Source organism: Mesoplodon mirus (assembly GCF_964341445.2).
Source record: "Mesoplodon mirus genome assembly, chromosome: 14".
In the NCBI taxonomy this organism is placed as follows: Eukaryota; Metazoa; Chordata; class Mammalia; order Artiodactyla; family Ziphiidae; genus Mesoplodon; species Mesoplodon mirus.
Genome location: NC_138990.1, coordinates 32153370 through 32180115, shown reverse-complemented (window position 1 = coordinate 32180115; position 26746 = coordinate 32153370). Strand labels below are relative to the sequence as shown.

General features: G+C 46.6%; 1 protein-coding gene across 4 annotated transcripts in view; it reads right to left on the bottom strand.

Annotated features, from left to right (window-relative positions):
- Positions 1 to 7734, bottom strand: part of ATP6V1C2 (ATPase H+ transporting V1 subunit C2) — a 48261-nt gene extending 40527 nt beyond the window's left edge. For 3 of the 4 annotated variants that reach the window (XM_082641875.1, XM_082641877.1, XM_082641876.1), the window contains exons 1-3: positions 7665 to 7734; positions 6287 to 6441; positions 3609 to 3676 (exon numbers count right to left, since the gene is read on the bottom strand). In XM_082641875.1, the coding sequence (XP_082498001.1) occupies positions 3609 to 3676; positions 6287 to 6415 (197 nt within the window). In that variant the 5' untranslated portion in view covers positions 6416 to 6441; positions 7665 to 7734. Of the gene's footprint in view, positions 1 to 3608; positions 3677 to 6286; positions 6442 to 7664 lie in introns of those variants that run through there. The other variant, XM_082641878.1, reaches the window with a different exon arrangement.
- Positions 7735 to 26746: the final 19012 nt, after the last annotated feature.

The following is a 26746-nucleotide window of genomic DNA, read 5'->3' as shown; positions in this document are numbered from 1 at the left end:
CTCTAGTGCACTGAGTAAATAAATAATAAAAGGATGTGGAAACAATACACCTTGAAAACTCCTGATCCTTCTCTGTTCTCCTGGCCAGTAGCAGCGTTGACAGGTTTATGCTGCCCGGGTTACATACCCAGCTAGCATTTATTTATCCAATAACACCTGCGTACTTTTAACTGAAGCTGATCTCTGTATTTTATTAGTGTATCCCATTATTTTACCCCAAGCTCCAGCATTAACCCCCAAACAAAAGTTATCTGACCCCTAGACTAGATAAATGCTAGAAATAAGAATTTCAGCGTGTTCAGACCACACCACTTTTCTTCTCCCCCTGAGAGGAAGGCTCTTGGGAATATACACCCACAAGGAAAAAATAAAACAATGCACAGTGATTTTCATTCTTCCATACCTCACCCTGTTTAAAAAAAAAAAACAAAAAACTCTTTAATTCATTCGGGTGTTATCTGTTTCACAATTACAGCCTTAATTTGGCTTACTCACGCATTTTCTTAAACACAAGTAACTTGTGCAACCGACAGGTACGGGACAAAACACAAATGTTTACTGAAAAAAAACAAAGAAACAAACAAAAAAGGAAAGTGGAAGTGATAATAATCCAAGATCACAGAATTTTATTAGAGGTAGAGGGGGCTTTGGTGAATAAGAAAGAGGTTAAGGACTTGCACCAGGGAAGAAAATTGGTAGCAAAGAAAGGTCTAGAAAGGTCTAGAAAAATAAAAATGCTGACTAGCTGTCATTTCTGCAGCAGGCCTGAGAACAATTCACACTTTTTTTTTTTTTTTTAACAATTCACTCCCCGGAAGCCAACACTGCTGCACCTCACTGCATAGCCTCCTCCTGTGGTTTGTCAGGGCTGCCGAGGAAAGGCATCTCCGGCCCAGGACAGTGGGCTGGCCTCCACGGTATCTGTTAGACCCACCTCCCCATGGGGCAGAGCAGCCTAGGAAAGGAGCTGATATTTAGGCATCAAGCCACTTTTTCTTGGATGTTAGTTTCTCATAGAACACTTCCTGGGATTTGCTCATTCTTGATTCAACATGATTTCACTCCCCTTCATTCTTCCCTGAAAGCACAGAGATGATCACTACTGTCCCATTTCACAGATGAGAAAGGTGAAGGTTAGGTTTCTTTCTCAAGGACTGTGAGCTACAAACTGCTTGGTGATTAGGATTGCCTTTATGCGGTTAGTCCAACATCCCACATAGAGCAAACCGTTACTAATAAAGGATTCTTTTTATTCTTAGGCAATGGGTGGCTGAACAGCAACTGGAACACCGAAAACTTAATTTCTAGCCCATGGCACCAAGCTGCAGATTAGAAACCTCAAAGTATGATCACTAGAACTCCTAATTATACAATTTCCATAAAAATGCATCAGAAAAGGCAGTAGCATGCACATCACCATTCCACTGAGAAGGTAAAAAGCACATGTCCACAGGCCCTGAAAATAGGAAACCCTCTATTTAGGGTCAGGCAGTCAAACTGTGGTCTCCCCTGGTCATGCAGATTGGTAGGTGTATGCCTTGGCCCCTGAAGTCTCTTTCCTCACCTATCTCACCTGTATTTTTCTTAAAACCAAGTGAAAACACTTGTTAAACAACAGTTTCATCTTCACCAAGACAAGGAAGTATTATTATTTAAAATCTACCTAAAAGGTAAATTATGGCAAATCCATATGGTATAACATTACAGTGGACTAGGTAATGGTGAGATCCAAAGAACAAGATACGAAGGGAAAAGCAAGTTACAAAATATGTGTAATATGGGGACTTCCCTGGTGGCACAGTGTTTGAGAATCCGCCTGCCAATGCAGGGGACGTGGGTTCTAGTCCTGGTCCAGGAAGATCCCACATGCCACGGAGCAACTAGGCCCGTGCGCCACACCTACTGAAGCCCGCGCGCCTAGAGCCCGTGTTCCGCCGCAATGACAAGACCGTGCATCACAATTAAGAGTAGCCCCTGCTCGTTGCAACTAGAGAAAGCCCGTGCGCAGCAACGAAGCTCCAACGTGGCTAAAAATAAATAAATAAATTTATTTTAAAAAATATGTATAATATGAAGTCACCTTTATTAACATATGTATGCATAAATAATACTTATGTATAGAAAAAGTTGGATGTACATACTGCAAATAAAACAAATATAACATATCCAGTTATCTCTGGATGGCATATTTACAAGTGATTTGTATCGTATGATTTGTATTTTCTTTTTTATGCTTTTCTATGATCTATAAATATTTCCCAATGTTTATGTACCAGATTTGTAATAATTTTTTTAAATAAATGATTTGAAGACTAAAATATCCTCATACACTTTTGGTGGGAGGACACATAGGAACGAATTCATGGAGGGGTAATATGGACATATCTGTAGATGTTTACATGCAATACTCCTTGATGCAGTGTTTCAATTTTTAATTATCCCACTCCTACATGGGCAGAAAGAAGTACAAAAAAGGACAGTCATTACAGCATCGTTTGTAATAGCAAAAGACTAGAAAACGTAAATGTCCATCAATAAGAAAATTCAAATAAATTAGGTTACATTTATTCAAGGTAATGCAGCCAGTTTAAAAAAATGCAGGGGCTTCCCTGGTGGTGCAGTGGTTAAGAATCTGTCTGCCAATGCAGGGGACACGGGTTCAAGCCCTGGTCCGGGAAGATCCCACATGTCGCAGAGCAACTAAGTCCGTGCGTGACAACTACCGAGCCTGCGCTCTACAGCCCGCGAGCCACAACTACTGAAGCCTGTGTTCCACAACTACTGAAGCCCGCGTGCCTAGAGCCCATGCTCTGCAACAAGAGAAGCCACCGCAATGAGAAGCCCATGCACCGCAACAAAGCGTAGCCCCCGCTCGTTCCAACTAGAGAAAGCCCGCACGCAGCAAGGAAGATCTAACACAGCCAAATAAATTAATTTAAAAATTTTTTAAAAAGATTAAAAAATAAAATTTAAAAAAATTTAAAAATGCAATTATGGACTGACATGAAACTATCTCTAAGAAATGTGATTACGGGGAAAAAGCAAAGTGCAGAATATATATGCTATCATTTGTATAAAATTATTTTTAAGAATATGTTCATATTTATTTGTACATGTACAGGCTGTCTCTGGAAGGCTCTCCTAAAAATTATAACAATGTTGCCTTAAAAGAGGAAAAATGAGGGGACAGGAAACTGAAAAATAGGTGAGAAGAAAACAATTTTCACTGGATAGCTTTCCTTTGTACTTGAATTTTTTACTACGTGCATATGTTCCCTACAAAAACAAAACCAAACAAAAAACTTAAAAAGCCTTGGGGGGAAAACTGCACCAACTGTTTTTCTAAGTGTTTCAGTACCTTATGCCGTAGCCCTCTTCATTTTGAAGGCAGCCCCCTAAAAAAAACTCTGCCTCAGCAAACAAAACTACGCAAGGGACCCCACGTGCAGCTATGGAGCTGGCACTCTCACGGAGACCTGCCCGGGCTCTTCCTGTGACTTCCAGGGCCAGGTTTAGGCAAGCACGGCCTTGGCCAAAGCAAGAGCACCGTGTCCTCTGACAACAAAGTCACATTCTCACTTGTATGTAGTAAATAAGAAATATTTTACCTTTCAGCAAAGATATCGAGTTTCCCCAACTCATCAGAGAGGCCAACAAGGGAATCCAAGGTCCCCACCTAGAAAGATCGGAGAGAAGTTAGATGCTCAGGCTTTGTAGCAGGCGGGGGGCACGGGGTTTCAACTAAAGCGCAGGGAATTCTTCTATCTTGACTCAGTTGTTCTTGGTCAATGGTGAAACTGGAAACTGAGACGAGCTCTCAAGGGAAATCAGTGGATTTTGGACGATGATTAGTATTACTATTATTATTTTTTTGGCCAACAGGATAAACTGTCATTTCTGCCATAGAAAGGAGTGACTATGTGTCATGGTCTACCCTCAGCTTATTTTCGTCTAAGAATGGCAGTCTGCTCTTCGGGGGATTAATCAACACAGCCAAGGAAGCAATGAGACAGAAAGCAAGTCAAGGAAGTTATCATTTCTGAAAGCCTTTCTTCTCCAAGGTAGTCCAGCCAATCCCTATCTCTGGTCCTCTGTGCCGTTATTAACAGTGATCTGGCTGGGGCAAGGGCAGCTTTTCCTCCTGCTCCCATTCATGAAAGTCCTTTTCTTTACAGATTACTCAGGACAAGCTGTCTCTTGTGGAAATTATTACTGTGTCCAAAATTGTATTTAAAGGTCTACTCACAGAATCAGAAGGAAAAAGTTTGTTATCACATTATCAACCACCCATCAGATGTTGAAAAGTAATCAGGGAACTATGAAGTCTGGATATTCCTAGTAAGTGTTGTTTCTTTTCAGACAACTTAATTTTAAGCAGCTTTTGGCAGAAGTCATGTCTTTTTTTAATCTTTGTACCCTCGGGTCTGGCACAGCACTTCACATGTAGTAAGCAATGAGTGGATGCTTAATTTACTAACCTTCACAGTATCTGACCCTGGACAAACCATGGCAGGTTTGAAAAATCAGCAAGACGTGGGTTCAGAACCCAGTGTTGCCACTTACCAGCTCCACAACCCGGGTCTCCTTTCTCAGCCCATCCTGAACTATAAAGTGGGAGTTGTGAAGATTCAGGAAGATGCGCTTAAAGAACCTGGCCCCCAGCATACCGCTCCATAAACACTAGCAAATGTAGTAACATCATTAACAACTATGCAGAAAAGCCAGAGGGGCAGACTGAGGTTTGAAAGAGGGTTACACAGCAGTTTACTTGAAGAGCCACCTCTGGGCATTGAGCACCATTCCTCCAGAATCCATGACATAGCTGTAGGGCAAAAAGACTGCCTTAGGCTTCTTCCCCTTGGAGGAAGCATGGCAAAAAGTCCACTCTTTCTGAAGTAAGAAGATTGCACGTATCCTTGCTCCTCTTGCTCCTCTTCCATGTCTGTTTCATTTTAAAATCTCTTTCTGGGACTTCCCTGGTGCTCCAGTGGCTAAGACTCCGCATTCCCAATGCAGTGGGCCTGGGTTCGATCCCTGGTCAGGGAACTAGATCCCACATGCCACAGCTAAGAGTTTGCATGCCACAACTATGAGTTCGCATGCTGCAACTAAAGATCCCACGTGCTGCAACTAAGATCCGGCACAGCCACATAAATATTTTAAAAGTAAATAAATAAAATAAAATCTCTTTCTGCCATCTGCCCAGTTGTCACTAAATCTCCTTCCTTCTCTCTCCACCAGAACCAGAGGGATGCTGGATTGCCTGCCCTGCTCCCAGTTCAAGAGCACAATCAAGGATGAACCTCTTGGGCTTCCCTGGTGGCACAGTGGTTAAGAATCCACCTGCCAATGCAGGGGACACTGGTTCTAGCCGTGGTCTGGGAAGATCCCACATGCCACGGAGCAACTAACCCATGCACCACAACTGCTGAGCCTGCGCTCTAGAGCCCGTGAGCCACAACTACTGAAGCCCGTGAGCCTAGAGCCTGTGTTCCACAACAAGAGAAGCCACTGCAATGAGAAGCCTGAGCACTGCAATGAAGAGTAGCCCCCGCTCGCCACAACTAAAGAAAGACCACGTGCAGCAACAAAGACCCAATGCAGCCAAAAATAAATAAATTAATTAATTTTAAAAAAGGGATGAAACTCTCCTGGGGTGGCGCAGTGGTTAAGCATCTGCCTGCCAGTGCAGGAGACACGGGTTCGATCCCTGGTCTGCGAAGATCCCACACGCCGCGGAGCAACTAAGCCCTCAAGCCACAACTACTGAGCCCACGCGCCGCAACTACTGAAGCCCACGCACCTACAGCCCGTGCTCCGCAACAAGACAAGCCACCGCAATGAGAAGCCCGTGCACCGCAACGAAGAGTAGCCCCCGCTCGCTGCAGCCAAAAATTAAAAAAAAAAAGGATGAACCTCTCTCCAAGCCTGCACATTTAAAGTATACTGTTGGTCTTCTTAGATGTTGAAGATAAAACAGGAAGAATCTGAGAACTCAATGAGGACCCAAGTGTGTTTAAGACACTCTTTCCACTTTTTGAAGACACTGCTAGCCGCACCCTTGTCTCCCTCTCATTCCGTCCTGTGGCTCTAATTCCACAAGCATCACAGTTAATTTGGGGCTATTCGTGAAGTCCCATCCAGACTTCAGGCCCCCGTACAGGCTTCACAGCCAGGCTGATCCTCAGCATTGGCGCCGTTGTCCTGTTGTTTTCTCCTTGGCTTTTCAGAAGACACCCACACCACCCCAGCCCATCACCTCCTTCCTCCTCCTGGGGTATTTTACCTTAAAATCAGGAATCGTGAATTTGGTGTTATAAGACAGGTTTGACTTGGAGGTTACTGTATTCATCCTCTCCAGCGCTTGTAAATTTTCCTTATCTCCAGGGGCAGAAATTAACCAAAACTCGGACATGTTTCCAGTCTTCTTTTATCCAGTTACTGACCAGAACCACAGCAACATACACAAACAGAAACAGGAGAGAAGTGTCAAATACCTCTACCTGTTCACCACTCCCTTCCCTCAGAATTAATCCTCTCCACTTTTCCCATCTCCCGTTCCTTCCCCCCTTTGACCTTCCAGTTCAGATTCTACAGTTCCAAGGACAGCCATCTGCCCAAAGCTTATCTCCACTTGGAAAGCCCTCAGGTCTTGTAAAGACTCCCAAAGACCCTCCTTCCCAGGGTGGTTCTGACTGGTTTTGAGGAGAGAAGGAGGGGGAGTGTGATTCCTGTCCCTCCGACTTCAGCGAAAAACCCATTCCTGGCATCATAAAATGGGGGCCAGTAAGCTGGGCTTGGGCACAAAACCCATTCCTGGCATCATAAAATGGGGGGCAGTAAGCTGGACTTGGGCACCTTCTGGACTATTTCTCTCCCTTCCACGCTGCATCTCCAGGGATGTAGGATTGGGGGGTTAGAGGGGTGGTGAGGCAGGAACCAGACAAGGAGGCACTTCCACAATGGGCAGGCTGGGCAAACCCAGATCTTAACTGACCAACCTTGAGATTGGAGCTAGCTTTACAACGACTTCAGAAGAACCCCTTTCTTCATAAAATAAGGAGGGGAGAGGGAAGGTAAGGGGGCTATTAGAGTCGTTTTTCCACGGGACTAGGTGTCTATCCTGCAGAGGTGGGTAACGCGCTGGGTCCGGCTGGGAGTTTCTGTCCAGCGTCTAAAGTCGATTAGCTCTGCTCATTCAAACGTGTACACACCCACACCTTTCTCCCCTCGGCCTGTTTCTCCCTTCCATCGCCTCCCAAAACGTCTCCGGGTGGCTACGAAAAAACCAGGATAATAGCCAGAGACCCATCGTGCAAGCTCTTCTTGTTGGCCCCCGTCTCACCCCCTCCAAGACAATCTTAGCCCCTCCCAACCCTGCGCACGCCGGACGCAGCTCCTTTCGCGCTTGACCGCTGATGGCCTGGGGACAAACTGGCCCTGCGCAGAACCTGGGGAGATGCCACCTGCCCGGCCCCTGGGAGGGCGCAGCAGAGACGCCGGTTCCCTGGTTCCCACGGAGAAGGCTCGGCCCTGGACGGCGCCCCTGGGCCGAGGCGAAGCGGGGACCAGAGCGACGCGGGCGGCTCGAGCTGGGCCCCCGGTTGCGACGCGCGACCTCTCCCCACGCCGCCTCGGGCCCCCGATCCGCCGCGCGTCCTTACCGGGAGCCCGCGGGCCTCGCGGGCTGGGGGCGGACTGGCGCCGGGCCGGAGCGCACGGCCGGCTCCCGGGAGGCAGCGGCTTCTGCGCGACGCCCCGCCCCGAGCTTTTATCCGAGCGGGAGGCGGCCGCCCCTCTGGACATTTGCATACCGGGCCGCCCGCCTCCAGCCGCCGCCGGGCAGGGGGCGCCCGCCGGGCCCCTGCGGCCGCTGTGCCACGCGAGAGGCCGGCGGATCCAGCCCTTCGCGACTTGGCCGAGATCCCCGAGCCCCGAGCGGCTGGGTTGGGTCCCGGCGGGATTCTGGGGAGCATCGGACGGGGTCCCCAACCCCACGACGGAGCAGAGCGGACGACCGAGAGAAGCGGGGGAGGCGAAGCACTCGGCACCCGGACACCGCCGCCTCGAGTCTGTCCACCTCCACCCCATCCCCGGACAGTGACAGGGAACAGGGTCTCAAGGGGAATCACCGAGAGACAGAACTGACCTGTGGAAAATAACGCAACAAGTTCGCATAGGTTTTGGAACACACACCTGGGCAGAGGAATAATCCTCCTGTTGACGTGGGCGTGAGCTTGCCCTTGGTTGCCAAGGAAAGTCTCCCCTGCAGGATACGCCCACCTCACCTTACCCACTGCCTAATCGCCTTGACTTACTATCTAGCACCACGGTGTGAGTTTATGATCCGTGCTGTTTGGAAGAGAGGGAAACCCCAGAAATTAACATTTGACGTTTTAAAAACAAAAACAAAAACAAAAACAAACCTCTAAGAATTCATTTTCTCTGGAGTCAAGGAGGAAACTTTAGTGCATCCTTCTCCGTGGATGGTATTTTCAGTGATTTCTGGGAAAGATTAAAATCTCAGAATTATTCTTTAGGGGGCAGGGGGTGTTGAAGAAGCTTGGGTTGCTACCCTGAGAATGGGGTCCCCCTTACTGTATGAAACTAGCCAGATGGGCAACCTATTATCAGGAATGCTTTTAGATCTTTGGAAAGAGGTGTAAGGTGCCCTGTGCTGGGATGGGAGGCCCCAGGTGCGGGACAGAAAGGTGACTTTTTTTTTTTTTTTTTTTTTTTTTTTGCGGTATGCGGGCCTCTCACTGTTGTGGCCTCTCCCGTTGCGGAGCACGGGCTCCGGACGCGCAGGCTCAGCGGCCATGGCTCACGGGCCCAGCCGCTCCGCGGCATGTGGGATCTTCCCTGACCGGGGCACGAACCCGTGTCCCCTGCACCGGCAGGCGGACTTTCAACCACTGCGCCACCAGGGAAGCCCAGAAAGGTGACTTTTAAGGTCACAGCAGGATCGCACTGCAGTCCTACTGTGGATTTGGGATTGGCAGATTGGAACTCCCTGCACCTGCACTCTGCCTCGTCACGCTTGGGACACTCATGCATTAGTCAGTCCTTGCAGTATCTTCCTGAGGGAGGACACCTGAAACGGAGGGATGAGGAAATCCAGTGTGTACAGGAAGGTTAAGTGGCAATTCCAGGGAAGGAGCGGCCCGGGCAGACATTGACGTGGGGTCTCCGATTTTGGACTTTATCTGGGAATACCATTCTTTCCAGCCAGGGAAAACAGAATCCTAGAGCTGGGAGCAGACCTCGTTTATGAACAAGTGTAGCGATGCCCACAGATGTTGCTTGGATTGTCAGGTGTCACGCAACTGATACATGGCAGAGCTATGAGTGGAACTCCGGCCTCTGACCCAAATCCTGTGTCCTTCCCACTGCTCCCAGCAAGCCTGCAGGCCTGGGTCCTCACCCTAAGAACCGGTGCTTTCCATTTCAGTCCACGTTTCTCTAGCCTTCTTTGTTCAGAGACCTGGCTTCCCAGAGACTGGGCAACACATTTAGAAGTGTCCCCAACTTTGCTTATGAAACCTCTTCTTTCATAAATATGGTTTCCTCCAACAAGCTTTTTTCATTGAAATAAGAGTCCAACACAAAATAACTCCTGGCCATCTGATTAAGAAAAGAATAAGAATTGTAGTGTTCCTTGTCTTACTTAAAAATCTACAATCTTTCTGGTCTTTCACATCTTAAGTTTCTTCTTAAGTATTAGAATTTACAGTAGTTGATATCTACCGCTTTAGGGGTAGATATCAGCTATTCTACCCTTAAGTCTGCTTGACTTTTTTTCAAATAACCTCTTTTTTTCCCACTTATAAGTAATTCTACGCATCTCATAAAAATTTGCAGAACATAGAAAAGTATAAAGAAGAAAGTAAAAATCACCTGTACTTCCATGATCTGAAAATAATCACTGTTAACATTCAAATTGCCTTTGTTATTTTTTAATGTATATTCATATGTACAAATATGGACTTCTGGCATGACTATACATGCTATACATAAAGTTTGGCATCCTGCTATGGATTGTTTTTTGTTCTTTTTTCTTGTTTTTTGGCTGCATTGAGTCTTTGTTGCTGCGCGCGGGCTTTTTCTAGTTGCGGCGAGTGGGGGCTACTCTTCATTGCAGTGCACAGGCTTCTCATTAAGGTGGCTTCTCTTGTTATGGAGCACGGGCACTAGGCACATGGGCTTCAGTGGTTGTGGCATGCGGGCTCAGTAGTTGTGGCTCACAGGCTCTAGAGCGCAGGCTCAGTAGTTGTGGTGCACGGGCTTAGCTGCTCTATGGCATGTGGGATCTTCCAGGACCAGGGCTCGAACCCGTGTCTCCTGCATTGGCAGGTGGATTCTTAACCACTGCACCACAAGGGAAGCCCCTGGATTGCTTTTTTTTTTTTTTTTTTTTTGCGGTACGCGGGCCTCTCACCACTGTGGCCTCTCCCGTTGCGGAGCACAGGCTCCGGACGCGCAGGGTCAGCGGCCATGGCTCACGGGCCCAGCCGCTCCGTGGCATGTGGGATCCTCCCGGACCGGGGCATGAACCCGTGTCCCCTGCATCGGCAGGTGGACTCTCAACCACTGCGCCACCAGGGAAGCCACCCTGGATTGCTTTTTAAATATCAAAAAAATATCATTCTATCTTATCAGTAAAGGATAACCCAATGTCATCAGCAATTTACCACAGCTCAGAACTTGAGTCAGATACATTTGATTTCAAAGGCAAATAAAGAGATCTTGTTGGACAACTTACACCTTGAAGAAAAAAAAAAAGAGAGAGGGAGAGACAAAAACAACACTGTCTTGCCCCAGGGCTTTTTGAGTTGCAGTTTTCAAAGAGAGTATATGTACTTACCAGTTTTGAACTGATGCGTTATTCTCTTGATTTCCCTATAAAGTGAGACCAATCTTTATAACAAAGAAAGAGGGAGACATCAACCAAAAGTTGTGGAGCTCAATCCTTTAGGCTATTAGGAGAATATAAAGCAGCATTCCCACCCCATATAGAACAAAACCGGTTTCCTTCCATGTATCAGCCTGAAGCAGCATTTAAGACCCATATTCAGTGTCTACACCCCTCCCAGAGTCTCTGAAAGCCGCAGCTAAGTTTAAGTGCCTTGACCACCACTTATAAAATACACCCAGGTTATGAAAAAAAGTTCATGGACACAATCCTGAAAGAACCCAGGTCATAAAGAATGCTATTTCTTCCTGGAAATAAGGGCTGAGGAGGAAATGCCATCAGCCCTGAATCATCTCTAGCTTATTATGAATTTGGCTTCAGCTAGATATTCCAGAAATATTTCTGCAGCCGGCACTGGTTGGGCACTGAGCCAGCTGAAGCCTGTGCAAGATGGTACAGTCCCATCAGGTTTGGGAACCAGAAGGACGAGGTTGGCCTAGTTGGTCTGTTGTTCACCGGCCTCTCCCAGATGGTACCCTTTCGGACCTCTTCATTACTTCATGGAGACAGCCCTTTCCAAAGATGCTGTCCCCAAATTAGCGCAGACACATAATTCCACCTACGATCAGCTCAGGTGGATTTTTCTAGGCTTTGCTGAGAAGGACCCAAGGAAGTTTTTCTGGAGGGACAGGTCCCTAGTAGAGAAAAATGTAAGCCGAATTGTCCCTTGAGTGTTCGCCTGGTGTTGTAGAAACAGATTAGGCTTTAGAATCAGATAATCGGATTAGCTGCTTAACCTCGCTGAGCTGCAGTGTTCCTATCTGAAAAAAAGAGGGCAATTATGTTCAACTTTCAGGCCTGTTCTGAGGATAAGAGAGAATAGCATCTGAGGCACCAAAATCAGAGCCTGGGAACCAGTTGTGCTCAGTAAATGTTCCTTTCCCCTCTCACTCCCTCTCCTTTCTTAGACGGTCTTTATGGTTTTACACTTTACGTTTGGTACATTATTATAATCCCTTGTTACTGCCCGGCATCTTTCTCCAAGGGCCCAGAGTACTTTGATCTACATTTTGTCATCTGGCCAATACCCTTTTGATTTAAGGACAGTGTCCTGATGGTGTTCATTTTTTTCTTGGAGAAAATAAGACGGAGGAATTCTCATGATTCATTTGCTCAAGTGCATAGAGATAAGGAGAAGGCTTCTCTGTTCATCTCATTTAACAAGTTTTCTTGTTTGTTTTCTTTTGGTTTTTTTTTTTTCAGTATCTTCCAGCCTCTGGAGTTTGCAAAAATAAATCAGAGTTTTCAGACTCGTGGTAGAGCAAAGCAAATATGGTAAACAGAATTATGAGCAGTCCCAACTCACAAAGGTTTGAATATAAAACACTGAGTGGGATGTGATACACACATAAAAATTAGATATAAATATTCAAGAAATGCCATGGTCCTCATTTCACAGATGAGGAAACAAGCCCATTTAGTGAGCTGATTGAGAGCACGGTTAATGGTAAGCCTCAGATTTGAACTTCATTTTTCTGAATATTGCACACCAATATCTAAACTACTGCTCTACTACCTGGTCCAAAGAACCAGCTACTGGAGCGCTACGTGGAGTTAAATTCCTGGCTTTCCCACCATCAGCCAAGTGAACTTGCACAGCTACTTGGGTTCAGAGGGCTGTAAAATGGGGATAATAATAGTTCCTGTTTAATAAGGTTTTCCTGGGTTTCCTTGGTGGCGCAGTGGTTAAGAATCCGCCTGCCAATGCAGGAGACACGGGTTCGATCCCTGGTCTGGGAAGATCCCACATACCGCGGAGCAGCTAAGCCCGTGAGCCACAACTACTGAGCCCGCGCGCCTTGAGCCCGTGCTCTGCAACCAGAAGCCACCGCGATGAGAACCCCACGCACCGCAACGAAGAGGAGCCCCCGCCTGCATCAACTGGAGAAAGTCTGCACGCAGCCATGAAGACCCAATGCAGCCAAAAATAAAAAAAATAAAGTAAGGTTTTTCTGGGGATTAAATGATATGGCACAGCGACCGGTCCCTATTAAGTCACCAAAGTATGCTCTGAGTATCAGCCACCTTAAAAAGCTTCACTCTTCTCTGCTTCTTTTTCTCCTTTTGCTTCTCATTTCTAAGTGCCTTTTTCCCCTCCCAGGGTTCTTTTGGAAGATACTGATCCTGCCCAGTTATAAACACGTGACCTGTCACCCTTGCATTCAGCTCTTCAAACATGTCTTTGATGGAGTTAAGCTGGAAAGAAAGAGAGGGCAGCAAGTGCCTGGGGAGGCGTCTCCAGCCAAGAGAACCCGCAGGCGCTTCGAGCTCTGCTTTGGAGGTGGGCGGATCTGACCTCCAGCCTCAAGTTCTGTCGTGTATCAGCTGCGCCCTTTCCAAATACAAGCTCCCCATAGCCCAGTTTCCTCACCTATAAAATGGTGAAGTCAAGGTCTTGTTAGAGAATTACAGTAAAAGTGGAATGAGATAAGGCATGCAAAACGTCCAAATGTGCCCGATGCTGCTCGTATGCTCATCTTTCACCCTAGATTATAGCCTTCGGGAAGGCAGGGACCACACCTGCTTCATTCACTGTCAAATTCTTAGTGCTGAATACTTTTTGCATCACCTGAAGCAAGGAACCTAAAAGCTGGAGACTGCCTGGCAGATCCCGGGAAGCTGAGTGAGAATTCTTTCGCTCTTCTAGATCTATTCTGTTTTAGAAGTTTGAAGCAGTTTCAAAGGGTCATGAAGATATAAGACTGTATGTAAGGATTGGCTATGTATGTTAAATGTGTGTGACACCCATGGTCATTCAATTCTGTTTATAAGGCTGAAAATTGGAGACAATATCTATGCCGGACAAAAGGGATTGGACACGTTACTAATGGTAGAATCATGCTGTTGTTAAAAATGTTTTAGAGGAATATTAAATGACGTATGAAATAATCATAAAATTTTAAGTGGAAAATCCAAAATTAAGGTACCAGTGTTGTAAGAAATCATGTATAAATAGAATAAGTACATAGTATATATCTATTTTAAAAGGGAACAAAAATACATCAAGATGTTGCTGGAAAGTGGGATTACAGATGTTCTCTTTTCCTTTGACCTTTACAGTTTCAACTTTTTCATAATACAAGTGACTTTTAAAGTAAAAACAAGGACTTCCCTGGTGGCGCAGTGGTTAAGAATCCGCCTGCCAATGCAGGGGACACGGGTTCGAGACCTGGTTCGGGAAGATCCCACATGCCACGGAGCAACTAAGCCCATGTGCCACAACACCTGAGCCTGCACTCTAGAGCCTGTGAGCCACAACTACTGAAGCCTGCATGCCTAGAGCCCGTGCTCTGCAACAAGAGAGGCCACTGCCTCCCGCAACTAGAGAAAAGCCCACGTGCAAAAATAAACAAATAAATACTGTATCTTGAATCTGCCCACTTTCTTCTTTCTTTTGAATCTTCTAGGTCATTATCACATTTACTCCCATCTCCTGTAGTGGGTGGAATAGTGTTCTCCCCGCCTCCCCACACCCCCAGTCTCAGAAAGGACCTTATTTGGAAAAAGGGTCTTTGCAGATATATTAAGGATATCAAGATGACATCCTCCTGGATGTATTAGAAGAGGAGAAGACACAGGGACACATGGGGAAGAAGACCGCATGGAGACAGGCAGAGATTGGACTGATGCAGCTGCAAGTCAGGGGACGCCCAGGACTGCTGGGAGCCCCCAGAAGCTAGGAAGGGGCAAGGAAGGATTCCTTGCTAGAGCCTTCAGAGGGCGCGTGGCCCTGCTGATACCTGGATTTCGAGCTTCTAGGCTCCAGAGCTGTGAAAAGAACAGATCCCTTGTTGAAGCCTCCCAGTTTGTGGTACTTGGCTAAGGCAGCCCTAGGAAACTAATACATCTGCCTACAACCCAGAGTGGTAGTTTGTAACACATATCAGATCAGGTCACTCATCTGCTTAAAATCCTCCAGTCATTTCCCTTTGCTCTTAAATAAACCCCAAAGCCCCCATTGTGGCCTACAGATTGGTCCTAACTTCAGTTGGTTTAGACATACCACCCCCCACCTTGCTTTTTATAGTGACCTACGGACCCCAAGCCACTCCCTCTCATTCCTCAAAGATTTTAGTTCCTCACTCACTGTCACTCCATCCTTACTCATGTCTTTTTGTTTTAATTGAAGTATAGTTGATTTACAGTATCGTGTTAGTTTCAGGTATACAGCACAGCAATTCAGTTATATGTATATATGTATGTATATATATATTCTTCTTCAGATTCTTTCCCTTTATAGGTTTTTACAAAATATTGAGTATAGTTCTATGTGCTATACAGTAGGTCCTTGGTCCTATTCATGTCTTTTTTTTTTTTTTTTTTTTTTTTGTGGTACGCAGGCCTCTCACTGCTGTGGCCTCTCACGCTGCGGAACACAGGCTCCGGACGCGCAGGCTCAGCGGCCACGGCTCACGGGCCCAGCGGCTCCGCGGCATGTGGAATCTTCCCGGATCAGGGCACGAACCCGTGTCCCCTACATTGGCAGGCGGACTCTCAACCACTGCGCCACTAGGGAAGCCCGGTCCTATTCATGTCTTAATGCTTGGTGACGGCACCATATACCAAATTGATTCTGGCCACCCCGTGGTCTCTCATTTCCTTGAACCCTTCTTCTTTTCTTTTCTTTTTTGAAAATATTTATTTGGCTCCACCAGGTCTTAGTTGCGGAACACGAGATCTTTGTTGCCATGTGCGTGATCTAGTTCCCTGACCAGGAATCGAACCCGGGCCCCCTGCATTGGTAGCGCAGTCTTACCCACTGGATCAGCAGGGAAGTCCCAAACTCTCTTTCTTCAGTGATGGTGTCCATTTGCCCTTTACTCCATGGTCTTACCTGGACTCTACCGTTACCACCAACTGCGACCCCTCACTGGTCCCAATGCCCTGCATCCCACCCTCTGACCACAGTAAGGGTAAATAACAAAAAGATTGAACTTTCCCTGTTGCCCAAAGAGAAAGACACCTTTCCCTCCCTCCCTTTCCTTCCTTTTATTAGAGCATTTGCTGGAGAAAAGAATATTTTTAAACCCTACCTCTGTCCCTTTGATATGTATATAAATCTTCTAAAAAGTTCTGGTCAACAGTACAACCCAGAGATGTTCTTCTTAAAGGCCTAGGAGCCACCTCTTTGAAATGTAAACATCAAGGACGAGATGCCTTCCTGTTACTGCTTGTCATAGAAATCTGAGAAGTTTTCTTTTTCCTCCAGATAAAGGCAGGTAACTAACACAGGTACCTACCCCATTTACCAGCTGAATTATTTTTGCCCCAACACGACCACTCCCATTTTTCCTCCTCATTTCCCTAGTACCCACTGGGACCAAAACCCATCGGCCCTGCCGTTGTCTGTCTGTCTGTCACACCGTCACGCCCTCACTTCCCTCCTTAAACTTCATGGCCCATCATTTTGTCTACTTCCTTGCCCCTCCATTCAGCCCTCTTGTCCTTTACTTGCTTGGTTTTACTTGATGGGCAAAAATCCAACCCTCCACCTGCCTCACCTGGGTCATGCACCCACCGGCTGGAGGAAAACATAAGACTATGCTGATTGGTCTTGAAGGAAACTAGAATATTTCACCCCAAAATAAGCCACTTTGGCATATTGATTATTTTGAGTTAAAGACACTCAAGAAACATCAAGAAGGACATTGACCATGTTTTTCTTCCTAAAAGCAGGAGATAAAGCTCCCAGGTGTCTGCCCTGTCCTGGGAGGAAGGAAGACATTTTTGTCACCAGAGACAGGAGATTGGAAGCCAAGAAATCTGTACCAACAACCTTATTAAACTAACCTTTATCCTCCTAGTTACTTCTTCACCACTTACCACCCCTCGTCCAAACCCCTTTGTCTTGTCAATTTGTCACAAATTCATTGTGTCTTTGTCTGAAAGATATAAAAGCTTCCTGCTCTGGTCAAAAAAATGATACGCTCTTCTGTTAATTTGTTCTGTATCAGTTTAATTCCTAGGCCTGGCCAGAGACCCAGATAGGGTGAAGGAGAGTTTTTCCTCTCCTGCAATTCTACTTTAAATTTATGACCAGGAACCTAAGTTGAGTCCTTGGTAGAGTCCAGTACTTTATGTTACTTCCCCAATTCATTCTCTCTCCCACTCTCCCAGACAAGTATTTTAAACTCTCTTCTCTCCTGTATGTCTATTTCCTCTTATTCCATCTCTACCCTCAGCAGAGGACTTTGCTAATTCTCTAAGAAAACTTAAACAATCCAAAGAAAACCACCACAAGCCCCCATCACCATATACAAAAAATAACTCGAAATGGGTCATAGACTTAAATGAAAAAGCTGAAACTATAACATTCTTAGAAGAAAACAAAGGAGTAAAGCTTTGTGATTGAGTTGGGAAAGAATCCATTTCTTAGATATAATACCAAAATCGCAAGCAACAAAAGAAAAATAAATTGAACTTCATCAAAACAAAAACTTTTGCATTTCAAAGGACATCATCAAGAAGGTGAAAAGACAACTCACAGAATGGGAGAAAAATATTTGCAAATCATATATCTGATAAGGGACTTGTATCCAGAATTTATAAAGAACACTTACTACTCAATGATAAAAAGAGAAATAACCTAATGAAAAGATGAGCAGTGGATCTGAACACACATTCTCCAAAGAAGATATACAGATGGCCAATAAGTATATGAAAAGGTGCTCAATATCATTAGTCATTAGAGAAATACAAACAAAAACCACAGTGAGGGCTTCCCTGGTGGCGCAGTGGTTGAGAGTCTGCCTGCCGATGCAGGGCACACGGGTTCATGCCCCGGTCCGGGAAGATCCCACGTGCCGCGGAGAGGCTGGGCCCGTGAGCCACGGCTGCTGAGCCTGCGCGTCTGGAGCCTGTGCTCCGCAACGGGAGAGGCCACAGCAGTGAGAGGCCCGCGTACCGCCAAAAAAAATCAAAAAACAAACAAAAAAAACCCACAATGAGCTGCCACTTCACACGCACCAACATAGCTATAATTTTAGAAAGGACAAGGGTTGATGAGGATGTAGACAAGTTGGAACCTTCATACATTGTTGGTGGGAATAGAAAATGGTGCAGCCACTTTGGAAAACAGTTCGGCAATTTCTTTCTCTGTTTTCTTCATTTATTTATTCATTCATTCATTCATTTATGGCTGCTTTGGGTCTTTGTTGCTGCACACGGGCTTTCTTTAGTTGTGGCGAGCGGGGGCTACTCTTCATTGCGGTGCATGGGCTTCTCATTGCAGTGGCTTCTCTTGTTATGAAGCACAGGCTCTAGGTGCATGGGCTTCAGTAGTTGTGGTGCGTGGGTTTCAATAGTTGTGGCACACGGGCTTAGTTGCTCCGCAGCATGTGGGATCTTCCCGGACCAGGGTTCAAACCTGTGTCCCCTGCATTGGCAGGTGGATTCTTAACCATTGTGCCACCAGGGAAGCCCTGGCAATTTCTTAAATGTTAAACAGAGTTCCCAGGTGACCCAGCAATTCCACTCCCAGGTATATACTGAAGAAATTATAACTATATACACACAAAAACTTGGACACAAATGTGAATAACAGCATTATTCATAACAGCCAAAATGTGGAAACAACCCAAATGCCCTTCAGCTGATGAGTAGATAAATAAAATGAGGCACATCCACACAATGGAATATTATTTGGCCATGAAAAGGAGTGGGGGAGTTCCCTGGTGGCCTAGTGGTTAGGATTCTGGGCTTTCACTGCCATGGCCCGGGTTCAGTCTCAGGTCAGGGAACTGAGATCCCGCAAGCCACCCAGCACAGCCAAAAAAAAAAAAAAAACTAAACAAACAAACAAAAAGAAGTGGAGCAGTGATGCATGCTTCAATATGGATGAACCTTGAAAACATTGAAGCCAGTCACTGAAGACCATATATTATATGATTCACTTTATGTGAAATATCCAAAACAGGGCAATCCATGGAGGCAGAAAGCAGATTAGTAGTTTCCTAGGGTTTGGGAGAGAGCAGGGGATGGGGAAGAATTGGAGGAAAATAGAAAGTGGTTACTAGTGGGTATGGAGTTGCCTTGAGGGATGATGAAAATGTAAGATTGACTGTGGTGATGATCGTACAACCCTGTGAATATACTACGAAACAGGGAATTGTAATTTAATGAGTGAATTGTATGGTATGTGAATTATTTCTCAATAAAGTTGTTAAAAAATAGAAATCAGGGCTTCCCTGGTGGCACAGTGGTTGAGAGTCCGCCTGCCAATGCAGGGGACACGGGTTTGTGCCCCGGTCCGGGAAGATCCCACATGCCGTGGAGCGGCTGGGCCCGTGAGCCATGGCCGCTGAGTCTGCGCGTCTGGAGCCTGTGCTCCACAACGGGAGAGGCCACAACAGTGAGAGGCCCGCGTACCGAAAAAAAAAAAAAAAAAAGAAATCAACCACAAATACCATTTACCAAAAAGGTAACCGAAAACAAACAAGGCTGCTCAACCATGACCTGCTGGTGAAACCTTTCCAGATCCTTGTTTGGATTCCCACACGGCCTGACAACTCCCATCCCTCTCTTACGGCTTTCAGTGTGGGAGCCTGCAGTCCATCAGTCCTCATTGCTGGGCTGGGGCTACTAGAGGCCAAGGGTCATACTTCACTCTTCTCTGCATCACCACGTGCCCGGCACAGGGAAGGTTGCCGGTAAATGTTTGTTTAACGAGTGAATTCTCATAATCGTCTTGATAAACATTGTGACATTTAATAAATATGTCAATTAGATATTTAATTGTTTGATAAATATTCATAGCCATGAACCTTTGATTCATCAACATCTGATAAACATTGTTGAATCTGTGGTTCTGAGAACCGTGCTGTACTTAATAACTTCAGAGGTCAAGTATGTCAGATTCTCTGAATACTTGACCTCTATTATGACCTCAGCACTGGGCAGCCAGCATTTTCGGGAGCAAGCCACTGGGTAGGTGGCTGGAGTGGCCGGGCACTTCCCTGAACCCACCAGCCCAGCTGCCCATCCCCTCTCTCATCCTCAGCCTGCAGCCAGGCCCTCTAGACCCTGCCTCTGAATCATCTCTGGGCCCCTGTTGCAAACATAGTGTCCCACACGGACGGGGTCCTCAGGAAGGCTTGCTCTGTGGGCTATCCTACCTGAACGGGTCCTAGAGATCCGCGCTTAACCAGCAGGCCAGCAGGAAGAAGTTTGCAGGCAGAGACAGGAGAGCACAGGTGACAGTGGTGGAGGAAGTGGCTGATCCTGTCCTCCTTGTCCTTTCATTCCACTGAGAGCCTGAGGCCAGCCGAGGGGAAAGTCCACGCCCCTTGGAGGACAGCGTAGGTGGTTCCCTGGCTGCAAATGAGGCTCCTGCCCAGCATTTTCTTAAAGAGCCTTTAAAATTCCCATTTAGAACTGCTGGTAGCCCCTGTGAAAATGTATACTGATCTGTACTACATCCTTCTCTCTCTGTGGATATATTTGGCGAGAGTGACGCCATGATGGTATCCATTTGAAAAATGAGTGCTGCAATCCTAGGGAATTTTGACTAAGGATGTTTAAAGGAACAATGGTTCTCAACACACATAACGGCCACGAGGAGCAGCATGAATTTTGAGCAAGTCTCTGCTTTCTGGAAGCTGCTGACATACTAAGCAGGGCTTTCCAGGTGTTAGTGAACTCGGGGATGAAATCTCTCGGGAGAGTGCTGTGGGTCCAGGTTGGGTGTAACCCTGAGCCGTGTGTCTGTGAGTTTGGGAGCCCCTTGGGGACCCTCATTTCTTTGACCAGCTCATCCATCACACCTGAGCACTTCCTGCTTTTCTGTGCCCTGCTTTCCTCACTCCTGTTCTTCCCAGGGTGCTCTGAGTCCTCGCCCGATCTCAGAGCCTCAGGGCTCTCTGGAGACACCATCCAGGGCAAACACACTTGCTGTACGTCAACCTGCCTCCTTCCTGCTGAGCCCTCCCATGAGGACATCCATGGGGAAACCGATGCTGCAAGACTAGATGCCTCCGTGTCCGCGAAGAAGCCCCTCCTGCCAAGGGTCCAGCAGACCACCGCATTCTCCCCCTCCTAGGAAGGGACCTGCGTGCATGGTGGTAGGTCCTTGGAGATGACAAGGTCTGTCAGGGAAAGACTCCTGTCTGCCTGGTTCCCTGTGAGGGAAATCAACAATGAGTATTTCCTGAATGAATGAATGAATGGATGCATGAAGATGAATGAGGGAAATGTCATCATCTGGTCCCTCCCCTCTGCTCTGTGAGGCCGGGCACCTGACTTTGGTGCAGTATTTCTCTCCAGCTCGAATGGAATGGTTTGAGTGTCCCTATGGACAACATCCATCCCGGCCTCTAAGCTCTTCCACTCCAAGGCCCTTCCCTTTGGTCCTCTCAGCTGCCCACTCCCGTGGACGCACCCTGCATCTTGTCACCACATGAAACTGCCCCACTTCTGAAAGCTTAGATAGCAACATCCCACTCTCATGCCCAACTCCCACTGCACTGCCCTCAGCGCGCCCACACACGTACACACACACACACACACAGGCACACACGCATGCCTCTGCCTTCCCCTGCTCTGTCACCTCCTCCCAATCTGGCTTCTTTTCCTGCCAGGCCTGACTGTCTGAACTTCCCTCTCATCAGCACCTTTGATTCTCCCGTGCCCTACTCCTCCCGTGAATCATCCTCAGCTCATTTCAGCAAAACCCTTGATGCTGAGTCTTCCCCACCTACATCTGGGCAGCTCAGCAGTGCCACAGAGGCCCCACAGTGCTGCCCAGCACCGCTCTTGTCCTCCTTTCCCAGCTGGCCCTTCCCTTTGGTCACTCACCCGTTCATGCTTTCAGCGAATACACTTTGATCTCCAACCATGGGCCAGGGCTGTTCAAGGTTCCTGGGGCTGAGTGGTCAAAGCCAGGTCAGGTGTCTGCTCTCAGAGACCTGCCCTGCTGCTGGGGGGACACGGTAAGTAGATAAATGACCGTCACGGTGATTCAGCGGGGTCAGACTCACTGTTCTGCTGCAGTTACTACCTGGGGCTTTGCAGCCTTCATTTGGAAGATGACCTTGCCCCCTACTTCAAGAAAAGTGATACCCTTGGATGTCATAACATTTCTAATTCTGCCAAGCTATGAATTTACCACCCTACGTACCTCTCACCCCACAGCTGCTTTGTTCTTCTTGTTTAGAGAACACGACAGGTCCTCCTCTTCGAGGCCAGTCCCCCACCCCTGTGCTCATCACTGAAGCCCCCCTCTACTTCCCCTATGGGTTATCTCCTGGCTATCCTTCATCGTCACACCGTCATTCCACGATCCTTCCCCTCAGCATGCAAACAAGCTGAATCGTCTTCTTTGTTTTTCATTTTTTTAAAATTTTGTCCCTGCCATGGGGCTTGCAGGATCTTAGTTCCCTAACTAGGAATTAAACCGGGCCACCACAGTGAAAGCACTGAGTCCTAACCACTGGACCGCCAAGGAACTCCCTCAACCGTCTCCCTCAACTGTCTTTTTTTTTTTTTTTTTTTGCGGTACGTGGACCTCTCACTGCTGTGGCCTCTCCCGTTGCAGAGCACAGGCTCCGGACGTGCAGGCTCAGCAGCCATGGCCCACAGGCCCAGCCGCTCCGCGGCATGTGGAATCTTCCCGGACCGGGGCACGAACCCGTGTCCCCTGCATCGGCAGGCGGACTCTCAACCACTGCGCCACCAGGGAAGCCCCCGTCTTCGGTCTTTAAACTGCCCTCCTTGGGCCCTGAGCCTCATCCACACACCCCCCCTCCCCAGTCTCCTTCCTTCTAAACTTCCAGCACTGTGTTCGCATCCTGACCACCAGGCACACCAGAGTTCCCCTGCTGTTGAAGGACTTACTGTGTGCTTGAACCTATGCTCATTGCTGGGGTAACCACGGGAGCCATGACAGGCAAGGACCTGGCCTCAGGCAGCTTACATTCTGGTGTGGAAGGCAGGTCACATGCAAGTAAACAGGTAAATAAGAATGAGAAATTTACATTTTTTAAAAAGTTCTATGAAGAAGATAAAAAGAGGTAGTGAGATTGAGAGTAACAGGGAAAACCCACTTCAAATAGGGTTCTCCCTGGAGAAACGACAGGGCCTGAAACTTTAGAATCGCCCAGATTCGTGAGGGGTGGGGACAGGAAGAGCCATGCCTGGTGGGAGGAGACTCCCGGCTCTGCTGGGGACAGTGTGTGCAGGTGGGAGCCATTCCCACCTCGAGCCGCTACCACCTGTCCTCACCGCTTCCCCGAAAACAATCCTCCCTCCGTTTTTATTTTATTTATTTATTTATTTTTTTGCGGTACGCGGACCTCTCACTGTTGTCGCCTCTCCCGTTGCAGAGCACAGGCACCGGATGCGCAGGCTCAGCGGCCATGGCTCACAGGCCCAGCCACCTCGTGGCATGTGGGATCTTCCCGGACCGGGGCATGAACCCGTGTCCCCTGCATCGGCAAGCGGACTCTCAACCACTGCACCACCAGGGAAGCCCAAAAGTAAATCTTTTTAACAGTAAAACTATTAACTGTCTATTCCTTTCTCTTTTTTGCTCAAGTCACATAAAATGGACAAAAGGCGTAACACAAGGCTGTGTAAAAATACAGGGCAACACTGTATTTCAGGTATGCAAACTGCATTTGCATACCTGAAAATGTTAACATTATCTCATATACATTCTGAAATCTGTGTGCCAATTCAGCCCACAGAGAAAGACTTACATGGTATTGTCTTACTTTTATATAATAATGTCATCTACAAAGCATTTTCATGTGTGTAATTTCACTTGAAATCTGCCTTCTAAAAATTTACAGCCTAAGGCAGACATATTGACAAATGTCTGAACACATAGTAGTAACTCAGTAGATATTTGCTGAATGAGTGTATGAATGAATATGGTTACAGAACACATGATTAAGAGTTAAGTATTAAAATAACACAAAAACTTTATAGTAAGTCCTAAAGGCATTTCAATTCAATTCAAACATGGCATTTACACATGGTAGTAGCTGAATACATGTGTGCTTAACTAAATTTAATTTCTCACATCTTTGCTGTACTCCAGGAGTCTGTCGCATGGAGGGAGGAGTGATTCTCTTTTTCCCTCTGCAGGAAAGACAACCTGTACATGATGACGGTGATGATGATGCTGATGCTGATGATGGTGATGATGATGCTGATGCTGATGCTGATGATGGTGATGGTGACGACCATGCAAGTCATATGTAGTTAGGCAGAATTCTAAGATGACCCAATGTCCTTCACCTTTGCATAGTTCCCTCCTCTGTAACTATGATAAGCTATTATGTTACATCACATGGCAAAAAAGATTTTGCAGATATAATTAAGGTTACTAATCAGTTGATCTTAAGATAGGGCCACCTACTCACATGAGCCCTTTAGAAGAGTCTTCTCTGCTGGATGCAGAGGGGAAGTCCCTGAGACCCACTGTGGCCAGCTTGAAAGACCACAAGCATCCATACTGTGAGCTACCCATGGGGGTCACAGAGGAAGGACCTGAGAACAGTTTCTGGGAGCTGGGAGTGGCCTCTGGCTGACAGCCAGCAAGGAAACAAGGGATCTCAGCCCAACAACTGAAGAAAACTGAATTCTGCCAACGACAAGGATGATCTGGGGAGCTGATTTCCCCCCAGAGCCTCCAGACCAGCCAGCCTGGCCGGCACCTTAGTTTCTGCCAGAGAACCAGCCATGCCATTGCCATAATTCTGACCTACAGAACTGTGGGTCAGTATTTACGCTGTTTTAAGCCACCAAGTTTGTGATAATTTGCTATTAGCAATAGAAAACAAATCCAGTTGTTAATGGTATTTTTAAGGTGTGGAAAATTCCTCTGCAGGTTATGCGGCACCCGAAGCAGTGATTCAGAGAAACAGGGAAATGGGTGAGCTAGGCATCCTGGGCTGGGAAGGGCGTGGCTAGCTATCAGGCATTTCAATATTCTGAAGTGGGGTCTGACAGGCGAGAAGAAGACCACGCGATCAGCAAGAGTCTGGAAGACAGAAACGTTATCTTTGGGGATCACTTAGAGTAACATCTTCCTCTTTCATTCATTCAACAAATATTTGTATTTGTTCTCTTCTCAGTGTTGCATATAATTACATACATGTATAGCAGTCAGATGGATAAGGTCCCTGTTCTCACGGGGCTTACATGCTAGTGAGCACGGAGGAACCAGAGTATAAAACACTTCGAGTGTTAAAGAGTAAAGTCATTTCAGGTAATAAATGCAAGAAAGACAATAAAGCACATGGATGTGATGGACGCAGCTGGGCGGGGGCAGGGCTGCTATGGGTCAGAGAAGGCATGTGGGGGTGGGGGGTGACATTTGAAATGAGATCCGGATGCTGCAAAGTAGCAGCCATGGAAATGCTGAGGACAGAGCATTCTGGACAGAGAGAACAGCAAGTGCAAAGACCCTGAGGCCAGAAAAGCAAGAAAACAGTGTGGCCAAGTCACTGAGGAGAGAGAGGTAGGCTGAACACAGGTGGTGGAGGATCTTGTTAGGCATCAGGAAGGAGTTTGGATTTAAATGTGAGTGCACTGGATTCTAAGCAGGGGAGCGAAACCATCTGATGCACTATTTTAAAAAGGTTGCTCTGAGGGCTGAGGGTCAGGGGACGCGGGAAAGCGGGGAAACCAGCTGGCAGCTTGGGGAGCCAGGCAGTGGGTGGCAGTGGCAGTGCAGAAATCCAGAAAGTCTTCTTTGGAGACAAAGCAGATGGACTTCCCGGTGGATCTGACTTGGAGAGTGAACCACTTGGTGAGCATAATCCTGTTTATTGGGAGGGGGAAGGCCAGGGGTGAGGGGCACCAAGAGTTCTGGTTCTGGTGGATAGTTAGGGTATCTATCCACAGCCGATTGTAATGCCTCATGGAGAGAAAACGAGGAAGCAGGTTCCAGAAGAAACAGAGACGCTCCATGGGCTTAGCAGGAGGACTCTCAACACTGGCTTAATCTTAACAAAACAAACAAAAACAAAAAACAAAAAAACTGTTATTTTGAAATAATTTTAGCTGTACAGAAAAGTTGTAAATATACTACAGAGAGTTCCCATATACACTTCACTCAGCTCCCCCTAGTCTACCCATCTTAGATAACAACGGCATATTTATCAATACTAAGAAAGTAACATTGGTGCAACACTATTAACTAAACTACAGATTTTATTCAGATTTTACCAATGTTTTCACTAATAGCATCTTTCTGTTCCAGGATCCAATCCAGGACACCACCATGTTGCATTTAGGACTTAATTCTTTTTAGTGTTTTATTTAAAGATGCACAAATGTAAACCTCGTATAAGTTTATTATGCTTTTAGCTCTTGTATTACTATACACCAAAACAAATGGATAGATTATTTTCATGTAAAACTGTAAAACTTCAAACCAACAGAATTCAAATTAATTTACTATGATAATTGATATATAGATATTTTTGATGAAAACCAGTTGCTGCTTTGCTAGATGAATATAAAGCACTGCTGGGGCATGAGATCTGTTGCATTCTCTATCCCCACCTGATTTAATTCTTCCCACCACCATCCTCTACGAGATCAATTGCAAAACCTTCTTTCACATAATAGGCCATGACATCACTGGGCTTCCACTTGGCTGAGACGTGTCCCTATTGTATTATTTCATGCCATCCTCTCTCCTCTAATCACTGAACCGAGACAATAAAAGTAGTGGCACGTCGAGCCAGTGAACTGTAAACTTAAATACAAACTTGGCGCTGATATGAGCAGTAGTACTTTTCAGAAGATGCCAACCAGATAATCAGA